The sequence below is a fragment of the Neofelis nebulosa genome, chromosome 15, assembly GCF_028018385.1.
Source record: "Neofelis nebulosa isolate mNeoNeb1 chromosome 15, mNeoNeb1.pri, whole genome shotgun sequence".
Taxonomy (NCBI): domain Eukaryota; kingdom Metazoa; phylum Chordata; class Mammalia; order Carnivora; family Felidae; genus Neofelis; species Neofelis nebulosa.
Genome location: NC_080796.1, coordinates 48,666,821 through 48,677,971, shown reverse-complemented (window position 1 = coordinate 48,677,971; position 11,151 = coordinate 48,666,821). Strand labels below are relative to the sequence as shown.

At 50.0% G+C, this 11,151-nt stretch overlaps 1 protein-coding gene across 7 annotated transcripts; it reads right to left on the bottom strand.

Annotated features, from left to right (window-relative positions):
- Nucleotides 1-415: 415 nt before the first annotated feature.
- On the bottom strand, nt 416-10,687 carry LAX1 (lymphocyte transmembrane adaptor 1). Of its 7 annotated transcripts, XM_058700518.1 has the most exons (7): nt 10,445-10,686; nt 9,072-9,997; nt 8,666-8,843; nt 5,889-5,998; nt 5,337-5,447; nt 4,681-4,766; nt 416-2,399 (listed from the first exon to the last, which is right to left on the bottom strand). In XM_058700518.1, the coding sequence occupies exons 3-7, from the start codon at nt 8,758-8,760 to the stop codon at nt 1,605-1,607; spliced, it is 1,197 nt and encodes a 398-aa protein (XP_058556501.1). In that variant the 5' UTR covers nt 8,761-8,843; nt 9,072-9,997; nt 10,445-10,686; the 3' UTR covers nt 416-1,604. The 7 variants fall into 7 exon arrangements, with proteins under 7 accessions (XP_058556501.1, XP_058556502.1, XP_058556506.1 ...); XM_058700519.1 differs by lacking the exon at nt 9,072-9,997 and having other exon boundaries at nt 10,445-10,687; XM_058700523.1 differs by lacking the exon at nt 9,072-9,997 and having other exon boundaries at nt 8,666-8,837; nt 10,445-10,687.
- Between the last annotated feature and the right edge of the window lie 464 nt (nt 10,688-11,151).

Below are 11,151 nucleotides of genomic sequence, written 5' to 3'. Positions count from 1 at the left end.
GAGCTGAGAAATATATGTATACTAGCCTATTTCTATACATATCTATATTTATTTCTGTATCTATTCATACCTATATCAAAATAAACAAGAGTTCACACTGTGCCTCCAACTCTAGTTCATCAACACCACAGAGTTTATTGTACTTGTCACCTCTTTTTCTGATAGTAAGAAATCTACTTCTCCTTATCTATATTTACTTATTTGTTCAAACTTAGTATACGTTTAAAGAGTTTCAGAATCGCTAACCTGTCCTCCTCTGAGATACAAACTTACCAACTAGAGTACAGTGTTATGTACAGGTTATTTTTGTGTGTGTGTCTTTATCTTACAGTTTCAAGTGAAAACATTATTTTGCAAAGTTAGTCAGCTCCTTCCCCCTCGGCCCCACCTTCAGTGAGGCTATATCATACATTCGTAAGACAGTTAGGTTTTATTTGTCTTAATCTGCATTCCATCATGGCTTCCCCTGACAGCATGGTTAATTACAAAAAAATTACATACAATAAAAGTCACTCGTTGGGCTGTATAGTTTTTTTGTGTTTTGACAAATTTATAGAGTCATGTATCCATCACCACAGTACCAATACAGAATAGTCCCATCACCCTAAAAATTCCTTTATAGTAAACTTCTCTCCTTTCCCCAAACCTGACAACTACTGACCTGTTTTCCTTCCATATAGTTTTGCCTTTTCCAGAAGGTCATAGAAATGGAATCATACAATACGTAGATTTTTAGGTCTAGCATCTTTCACTTAGCCAAATGCACTTACGATTTGTCCTTGTGGTCACATGAACCAATAGTTCATTCCTTTTTCCTGTTGAGTATAGACAACCTCGTGTGGATATACCACAGTTTGTTGTTCCATTTACCTGTTGAAGGGCATCTGAGTTATTTCTAGTTTTGGCATTATGAATAAAGCTGCTATAAATAGTCACGTATGGGCTATTGCATGAACACAAATTTTCAATTCTCTTGGGTAAACACCTAGTAGTGGAATGGCTGGGTTGTATAATACACGCGTGCTTTTAAGAAACTATCAAATAGCTTTCCAAAGTGGATACTATACTTTGCAATGAATGACAATTCCTGGCGTTCCACATCTTTCTCTAGCATTTGGTTGTCCACACTCTTTTTCAAGTGGCAGCTGCTGCCCCACCCCAACTCTGACTTGTCCCTTCTTTTTGGCCTCTGCCTGGATTACAGACGAATCTGCATTCTTGCTTTGCAGCCTGCTGGTATTTGTGAAGGTAATGCTTTTAGGCTACTTCACGTTTCCACTGTGCACTAAAGTACTATCGCATTTTTAATCTGCTAACCATCCTATAAGGCGGTTTCAGCAAACATTCTTAGGTTGGTATGAGAGATAACAGCACCCTGCTTCAGAAGAATTCCTTTCTGGCTTTCCCAGACCTTGGCTTTTGTGACTTCCTTAACTCCTGTGTATCTCGACCTCTTTGTACTACTCCACCTGAGAGAACCCACTGAAATACAAGGATGTTCAAGGGTCTTTACCAGACCCTGTGGTGGCTGTGGATCTGGCAGGATAGACTACTCCCCATAGCTCTCCAGCTGGGTGCCTGGGGCCTAATTCTTCAGGAAGGAGCTATGCGTCTGGCCCCTTGGGGTCCACGTCTCCGAAGTTGGCAGCTAACACATTCTCGTAGTCATCAGAGGCCTCATTTGGCATCTCTTCTCCATGTTTCACCTGACTAGTCTCCTTCTGTGCAGATGGCGGAGAGGTCACATAATCCCCTAGAGCCAGGAACCTCCCTGACTGCATGACAAATTGGGCGTGGGTCCCTGGACCATCTGTCCTGCCTTCTACATGGTCTGTGTTTGAGGATGTCACTTCTTCCTCCGCCTGCTGCTGGCTTCCACTGGCATGTGCCGATGGGACATTTTCATAATCTCTGTAGCACTGAGAAACCATCCAGGGCTGCTTCCCGTGGATGGCCTCAAGGTTCAACCCTGCCATGTTGACATAGTCATTTGAGGTCTCAGAAGAACTTTCCTCATCGCTGAGCGGATCATCGCTCTCAGACCTTGGAGACCAAACACTGGTGTGGTCACTGGCATTCCCACAGCCCTGCTCTCTTTCCTCAGTAAGCTCCAGCTTCTGAGCATTTGGGGGGGCAAAACTGTTCGTGGGGGTGGCGTTGGCAGAAGCCAGAAGAGTCTCAGCTATCTGTTCCGCCGTGGGGACATTGATGTAATCTCTGGAATCCTCTGAAGAAATGCTCAGGCAGTCTCTGGCTGCTGTGACATTGACATAGTGTGCTGAGGGAGTGAGGTCCCCACGCATCTGGAGCCCTGTGGCATTGTCATAGATGCCCACTGCATAGCCGTTGGCAGGATAATGGTCTCTGTGCACCCAGAGGACATTGCCTGCTGGGGAGGGCTATGAACAAGAAGAGAAGTGTAGTGATAGGATATGGAAGCGGAAATATGGGCAAAGCCTTTCTACTTCCCCAGCCAGTACCACTGTCTGATATTTCTTTTACTTGTTTCTTCCCCTTGGGGGAAAAATCTCTAAATCTCTAAATCGACTGCAAGGCTTTGATTTTTTTTTTTTTTTTTTAATGTTCGTTTATTCTTGACACAGAGAGAGACAGAGCATGAGCAGGGGAGGGGCAGAGAGAAAGATACACACAGAATCCCAAGCAGGCTCCAGGGTCCAAGCAGTCAGCACAGAGCCCGACGCGGGGCTCGAACTCACAGACCGAGAGATCGTGACCGGTGCCGACACTGGACGCTCAACCGACTGAGCCACGCAGGCGCCCCCCGGACTGCAAGGCTTTAGATGCCAGGCAAGTATGAGAGAAGCGGAGAGCAACCGTGTACGTGTAACAACACAGAGTAAGTGTAAGTTTAGCAACAGTGTAGATGTGTAAATTGCTGCTAGTTTTTGGCCACAGCATGAGTGTTCACGGGGGAGTGTGTGTGTTGGGGGGTGGGGGGGAGTGTGATAAACTGGACACAGCCTGCTGCCTCAGAACCCACTGAGACAATGTAGCTAAAAGTAGCGACTCAGCCCCGGACCCAGGGTGCAAATCCCAGCCTCGCTACTCTGTGCTGGGTTTGGGCAAGTTGCTTAATCTCTCCGTGGCCTTACTTTCCAGCATGGGAAATGGGGATAATCATAATACCTATATAATACAGGTGTTTGTGAGGAGTAAGTGTATGACCATGTGCCAAGTGTTTGGAATAGCTCCTGCCGCGTCAAAAACACTAACAAATGCTTGCCGTTATTATTAAAGGGGCGGCTGACCTAAAGGCTCAGATGATTCTGGCCATTTAGGGATGCCGGTCTGAAATTTCCAGAGCTTCTGACTTTTCAAGAGAAGCCTCCAGACTTGAATGCGAAACCTTTTAGATTTTTACCTGTTGGCAATTGGTTCAAAATGTTCGTCACACACTACAGAGCCCAAGCCAGACACGTGGTGGCCTTACTTGGGTTTGGCACTCTGAATGCAAAATCCCCTCAGGATTCCCCACCCCGCCTCGCCCCCACCCCCAAGGGCTGGAACTCACTTTGGCAGCGGAGTTTCCCCTTTCCTGCCCTTCATCGGCCACGCAGGCTTGCTCCCCCAGGAAGTCTTAGAGGTGGGAGCAGAGCCCAAGGATGGGGTACAGGGGAGGATGGCGGGAAAATGGTCGCATCGTATTCGAACCCTAAATCTTTGGGTTTTGGGTAGGCTGGAGAGCAGGGGGTCAGCAGCAGCGGGACTGTGTTCACTTGAGATGATCACAAACCGATTCTTCGACAAGCAAACAAGGACTTATCTATGGAAATGAGCCCCCTGAGTTTCAAAGTCCTCCCTTTACCGTGTCGGGTGCCACAGTGTTGTGGGAGTCCTCCCTGGGGGCTGCCTTCCGAGCCTGATCACAGGACACGTGGACTTATCGGTACTCATTATACTACTCCCCTGGTCACCTCAAAAACGATCCCACATTTGGGGCGCCTGGGTGGCTCAGTCCGTTAAGCGTCCAACTTCAACTCAGGTCATGATCTCACACTCCGTGAGTTCGAGCCCCACGTGGGGCTCTGTGCTGACAGCTCAGAGCCTGGAGCCTGCTTCGGATTCTGTGTCTCCCTCTCTCTCTGCCCCTCCCCGACATGCACTCTGTCTTTCTCTCTTAAAAATAAATAAACATTAAAATAAAAATTAAAAAAAAAAAATCCCACGTTTGATCAAACACTTTTGACGCCAGCTACGGGGCTCAGTGACCTACAAATATACCTGCCCCGGAGGATAATTGAAATAGTTTGGCACAGGCCCCAGAAGTTATTACCACGGCAGGGCTTTTAGGGTGTTTTGAGCACCGACAGCCTTGTTGGAATGCTTGTGTGCCCTCCTGAGGTGATCACTTGGAAGGGGACAGGACTCCTTTGGATAAAGAGTTACCTGTCTTGGTGAAAACAATCCATTTCAGTCCTTGAATATATGTGCCCTGGTACCTTGCTTAACATCACAAACACTTGTGCCTATCTTTCTTCATTTCTCTCCCTGGGCAGTAGGGAGGTCCCCAGGCTAGTCTTCCCAATGTATTAATAGGGTCACAGGGTGACTGCCAAAGGACATGTGGTTTCCTCTGTGGCCTGAACTCCTTTCCCCCAATTCTTCTGCCAGAGACACATCCTTTCTCCCAAGGGACTTGTCCTTCCCCTTGACTCTTACCACATGCTCAGAAGGAGGGGTCTCAGAATGTCTGGAGAGGAGGCTCTCGGTACTGAAAATACGGTTACTCCTTGACTGACGTCTCCCTGAAAGGACAGAGGACAAACCCTGAGGATGGCTGGCCGGTGCCCTGAGTGCTCCAGCCTGAGCAGTCCCTGCATCGTGGGTGAAGTGGGTTTATATGGCGTCTGGTAGTTGGGGCCTGGTGTTCTTTGGTAAGAGAGTCAGAGCTACGGGCATGATGTGCTCTGAGCCCGGGAACTGCCCTCAGCTTCTAGCAGAGGACAGGAGGACACTAACTAGCACAGGGGCTGGGGAGGCTGGGAAGTTGGCTCCTGGGGCGAACCTTCCCTGCCTGTAATGCCGGAGGCCATGTTCTCCTGTCTGTCTTCCCCATCCCTAGACACACTCACCTGTCCTTTGCTAACCTCACATCAAGGTGAACCAAACCCCCCAACCTTTGTAGAGCCCCCTACCTCCCTTTTTAGAGCTTTCTAGGCGCCCAGTGTTTCCTCCTATCCCCTCCTCTTCCATGCTCCCTGAAGGGCACAACGTCTGAAAATTTAAAGAATGCTGCCTCTGGGTGGTGAGAGGTACATTCTGGGCGTAGAAGGTCAGTAACGTCTGCAGTCCATGGATTAGAAAGAAAAACCTACCCAGGTCTTCTTGCCTCTGGGGCAAGGAGTCATAAATATTTTTGGCTCCTTGTCTGGGTCGAGACAGAGTCAGTAAGGGCATGACGGTAACTCGGAAGTAAGGAACTTGTCCTGCAAGGCAATGACAGAGATGGAGATCGTGGCAGAGGCCAGTGGCACAGAACGTGGGGACCTTTGGGGATGAGGTGGTCCCTGAAAATATTCTCCACCCTCACTATGTATCATAAAATATACATTTTCACAGTTGCCCAATTCCATTTGAGCTAGAAGACTTGGTAGACAGAAGCAGGAGGAAGAAACGGGGGCGGGGGGGGGGGTGGCTGGGGGCGAGGGTTGGGACACAAAAGTCCCAGGGCAACGGCTTTCAAAATGGAGACACAGCGTAGACTCTCGAGTGAGACAAGGACCAACGTGTCAGAGAAGAACAGAGGATCCCCCCAGTGTGATAGTTTATCCCTGGAGAATAAACTGGGCTTTAAACGCCAGGCTAGATTATCGACCCTGGGTGGGTGGGGGGGGTGGGTCTCAACTTTGGGCGAGCAAGGGACTCACGCTTCTTCAATTTATTCCAGTTCCACAGGCCGTAGAAAATCATGGCGGTCAGGAGGATGGCGAGGAAGCCCGCGAACCCAGAGAAGATGGCCCTGCTGTGGTCTTTATGTCTGTGAGGAAAACCGAGGGGCAGCTGTAGGAGGCCGAGGAGGCTGGAGAAGGTGCTTTCAACAGGAATTGGAGCCCGAGGACTTGGAATGGGAGCTGAGTGCCGGCAAGCGGAGGTGGGTAGGCTGTTTGGCTGAAGAGAGGGTCTTCTCTATGGACAGAGGGACACTGGACACAGGAGAAGGGAACTGTCCCTTCCGAATGCCGGATTCTAGACTCAGAAAGGCAGAGTAATGTATCAGAGATCCCACGGGTAGGAAGGGGCAGGGATAGAATGCGAGTTGAGGTCTGTTTGGACCCAACGGTCGCGCTCTTTCTACCGTACCCCATTATCCTCCGAGTTTGCAAACCATGCTCCTCTGCCCTTACTTCCCCTTATCCCCTACTCCTGGGCTTCCTGTCTTGTGGGGAAGAGGGGTTACCCCACGCACAGTGAGGGAGCTCTCTGTGCCAGAGTCCAGCCTGCAGGCACTTGAGTCACCCCCGTGCACCAACGTGTGGAGCTGGCCGCCAAGCAACATTTGCTGTTTCGTGGGGTGTAACCGGTACAAAGGCAGGAGCCGGTTTGTGCTGCTGGCGATTCCCTGACAGGACTGGGGCTGCTGCCACTGTAACAAGAGCCAACAGAGGTTACGGCGGGAATCGCCAGGGGACCTGCTACCTCCAAATATTGGAAACCCGATCAGCTACCAGGGAAGGGTTTTGTCCTCCCGAGGCCTAGGCTTGTTTACCCAATTTACACTGGACATTTCCGCCAGGCTCCCCAGTGGACGTCTCCAGCCAAATGGGCCTCAAACAGAATGCCTGTTCTTCTCTCATAAGCCTGCTTCTCCTGTGGTGTCTCCCGTCATCTAGTGGCTCAGTCAGAAACCTTGGAGCCGTCCTTGAGAGCTCCTTTTCGTTCACACCTCACTTCCGGTCAAGCAGCAGATTCCGTCTGCTCCATCCTGGGCATCTTTCCCGAACCCAGTCACCTCTTGCTCCTCCACTGCCAACGCTCGGTCCATGTGGAGGTTTGCAGCACCCTCCCGCATGCGACACCTGGCTTTCCCTCTTGACCCCGGCCTATTATCTTCACGCACGAGCCAGTGTGGTCCTCCTGACGGTAAACCAGGTCACGTCCCCCATATTCTTGTGACCTGCATCACACTTGGGAAGACAGCCACAGTCCCTACCCAGTGAAGACGTCCTGGCACCTTATGTGCTGGCCTCTGTCTGTCTTCTGACCTCGTCTCCTACCACTTTCCATCTGACTTTGACAGCTAGGATTCGAGGCTCTTCTTTGTCCGTGCAAAGCATAGTCCTGCCTCTGACCTACAGGGCCCTCTCCCAGGTGTCTGCGTAGCTCGGTCCATCATTTCACTCAGGTCTCTTCTGAAATGTCACCTGTTCAGACAGGCCCTCCCAGTCCACACTCTATTACTCTCGGTCCCCTTAACTCTGCTCTCGTTTTTCAGACTTAAGGCTGACTGGCATTATATTATATATCGATTTGTTTATCTGTTAAGATCTGACTTTTCCACTTGACTGTAAGCTCCAGGAGGCCATGGACTTGTCTATCCTGTTTATCTGGTGCCTGGAACAGTGCCTGATATTTACTAAGGGCATGATGAATATTTGTTGAATGAGTGCGTAAATTAATAAACACGAAGGAATGTAGAAGTGATGATTTCTGGGGGGATTCCGAGTTCTGACAACTTTATGAATTCATTCCCCATCAATGCTCCTATTCACCTGCAGGTGACATATATTTGTTTGTCATGGTAATAACATTTATTTCCCTGAACGACAGCGATTTTAAATTGATCATTTTTGGGGCGCCTGGGTGGCTCAGTTGGTTAAGCATCTGATTTCAGCTCAGGTCATGATCTTGTGATTCGTGAGTTAGAGCCCCACAGCTTGGAGCCTGGAGGCTGCTTTGGATTCTGTCTGTCTGTCTGTCTGTCTGTCTCTCTGCCCCTCCCCCATTCACACTCTGTCTCTCCCTCGCTCTCAAAAATAAAAGGAAATATTAAAAAAATGTGTTTGTTACCGCAGCACTGAGATTTATACCCACCAGTGTTGCTAAAGCTTCAACTGCTGATGGGTTGTTTTTTTTTTTTTTTTATTGTGAGTATGATACTGAAAGTTTTAGCAGTAAAATTTATACCCACGATTAGTTCTGTGAGATTTTATATGCTAAAGATATAGCTTTATCACATCTATGATTGCATTTTTCATTCATGGAAAGTTTTTAGGACCTAAAAACACATCATTGAAAAAAGTAGGCCTTTTGTTTCCATTATGGGAGGGCCTAGTTTTTTGTGTGTTTTTTGTGGTGGGGGGACTGGTGGTTGGGACCTGAGACAGGAAAGATTGGGGACAGCGATGGACTGGGTCTCTGGGAGGTCAGAAATCCAACCAGGCCAGGCAGCGAGCTCTAGGGAAATCCTGTGTTATCACAGCCACCCCCTGCGACTCCTTTTTTCTCGTCAACACCAATTCCTTTCCTCCCAGCAGCCTTGAGAAAACTTCTCTAAGCCTGGAGTTTGGTGGTCTCAGTGGACCTGAGCCTGGCTGTGAGGGCTAGGAGCACTGCTGGGGTAGAGCCCTCCCCCCACCCCCCCCCCCCCCCCCCCAGGGTCCACCAGGGATGTCTGTCTAAATCTGGGGAGGGTGGAGTCACTCACCTGTCCAGGCTGCCACCAGTTTCCTGCAGTGTCCTGGCCTCCGAGGTCCCCCCTCTGATTTCTGAAAGGGTTGGGGTGATCATATCCATTGCCATGGGAACCTCTCTGGCTTCAGCTTCTCCTTCTAAGCCTTCTCTTAATTCTCATCAGCTAGTGCATGTGGCCACTTCTCCTGGATCTTCCCAAGTTGTCGACCCCCAGGAGAAAAGGCAAAATTGGTTTGTGTTTTACATATCATCATGACCACTTTTTTAAGTAGATAAGAACGATGGACACCCTCCCCATCCTCATGTTTTCCAATCTTTCTAGAACTTTCTTTCCCCCCGCCAACTTTCTACCTTGCATCTACCTTGCAACTGTCAGGCTGCGTTGACCCCAAATACAAAAACAACAGGTTCGCTTCTACCTGGATGTGGCTACAGTGCCGGAGGCGAGACCTCAGCCGGGTATGGTGTCCCCCAAGCGACGTGGCTCAGGGAGACGCTACGCTCTCTGCCTTCTGGTGGAAGTATGAGGGGCAAGGAGGGGGGAACTGCCAAGAGGCCCGAGAGAGAGGCTCTGTGAGAAGCCCATCCTCCCCCAACCCTCAAAGCAGACAGAAAAGAGCAAACCTTTTGCCAGAATGGAAACAGAGTCGTCACAGGAAATGACACCACCAATGTGCTAATGAAGCTTGGGGCACAGGAAACGCTGCTCAGCTACAATAAGATAGCAGAAACCATTTCTTCACCCCTGTTCCCTGGGTTGGCTGGGTGCGCTGTGGTCTGTGGGGAGTGTGGCTAAAGATGGGACAAGGTGGAGGGAGATTCATGACTGTTCCTTTGGGTTCTGAGGCAGGGAGGCAGGTTATTTTCATAGACACTTCCCTGAGTGATTTTGACAAAGCTGGTCTGTGTTTCACGTTCTGAGACTCTCTGGGTATTACCCTAAGGATGGAGCCAATGCTGGGTCAGCAGGGCCCCTGGAGGCCATTCCCTCCTGAAGCCCTGCCCTCTGTGGCCCCTGTCTGCTGGCTGTCTCCCTCACAGGACTCTTCTGGAGATCTGTCACAGTCCTGCTTATTGTGTGGCTATCTCAGAGGCCAGAGACCCCATACCCCGTGTCTACCCAAAGTGTCCCAAACTTACACAGCTGTTCAATATGTGTTTCTAGCTCCCTTCTCCTCTTTCCTTTTTTCCATCTCCTAAAACTCTCTTTGCATCTCGGGAGAGTCCAAAAAGAAGGGGCCGCTAAGACTCTTATGAGGATGTGAAGAAGGGCTTCTGAGGGGCGCCTGGGTGGCTCAGTCCGTTAAGCATGCGACTTCAGCTCAGGTCATGCTCCGGGAGTAGTCTGTGAGTTCGAGCCCCACGTCAGGCTCTGTGCCGACAGCTCAGAGCCCGGAGCCTGCTTCAGATTCTGTGTCTCCCTCTCTCTCTGCCCTCCCCCTGCCCCACTCACGTTCTGTCTCTCAAAAATAGTTTAACGTTAAAAAAAAAAAAAAAAAAAAAAAAAAAAAAAAAAGCAAAGAAAGAAGGGCCTTTGACTTGGCTTTCCAGAAGGCAATGGACTCCCAGAGGGATAGCACGGAATATAGACAGTGCCTCAGCACCATGTCTCTTCTGCCTCTTCCCAGTGGACCCTGAGGCCCATGGCCTCCCGGGGCTGCTCTCCCCTGCTTTGCGCGTCCAGGCTCTCACAAGGCCCTCAGGGCAGGGGGGCCGCTGGTGGGTCCTGGCTGGCTGTCCCCAGAGCTCTGCCTTTCCAGGTGCCCGCTGCCCTCCCTCCACGCAGCCTTACCCGGTAGGAAGCAGAGGTGGTTCAGAGGCCGCTGGTTCGAGAGCCGGAAGCTGGGTGTCTGCCTGCTTGTCCTTCGGATGGGGTTTGCGTAGAGCTAGGACTCCTCAGGAGAAGATCCATTGCTCCATGGCCCTGGTGGCCGGGACCGGTGGAAGAGAGAAGCTAGGCTCCCAGGCCTGTCCTGAGCCTCTGGTGCCAGAAGGCTGTGTGCAAACTGGGAACTTGGAAGGCGGTCCAAGAGAAGGGCCAATGGAACCAAACCTCAGAACAGCTACTTTCAAAAAAAAATTTTTTTTTTTTTTTTTTAAAGAAATTCTCTTGCGTGATCATCTCAAGACCTTGGTTCTCTTATCTACCCAGAATGCTTGAGTCAGACTGATCTTCCCTCCGGGTCTCCTGACTCTCTCCTCCCCCCCCCCCCCCCCAGCTTGAGGGAAACAGCCTTCTGAAAGGAGGCTTTGCAGACAAGCTCCAGGTTTTCAGACCCAGCTGTGCCCTGTCGCCCTGTTCTCCTTTCCCTCCCCGTCGTGCAACAACCAATCAAACCAACAAATGAGAACACAAAATAGGTGTGTGAAATTATGCATCACAATAATGGAAGAAAACGACTCACTCCTGGGAAATAGGGTATATGGTTTAAATCTGATTGCTCTGGTGTTTCCCTCTAACGGCTTTCCAAGATTTCGGGGTTGAACGTGACACAGGAT

What these genes read in the sequence shown, in the direction of transcription:
- LAX1 (XM_058700519.1), bottom strand. Translation starts at nt 8,760, where the DNA reads ATGGCAATGGATATGATCACCCCAACCCTTTCAGAAATCAGAGGGGGG. An exon ending in ACTGGTGGCAGCCTGGACAG is followed by an intron (nt 5,999 to 8,665) that starts GTGAGTGACTCC and finishes TTTTCCTCACAG; the next exon opens with ACATAAAGACCACAGCAGGG. An exon ending in CTGGAATAAATTGAAGAAGC is followed by an intron (nt 5,448 to 5,888) that starts GTGAGTCCCTTG and finishes ATTGCCTTGCAG; the next exon opens with GACAAGTTCCTTACTTCCGA.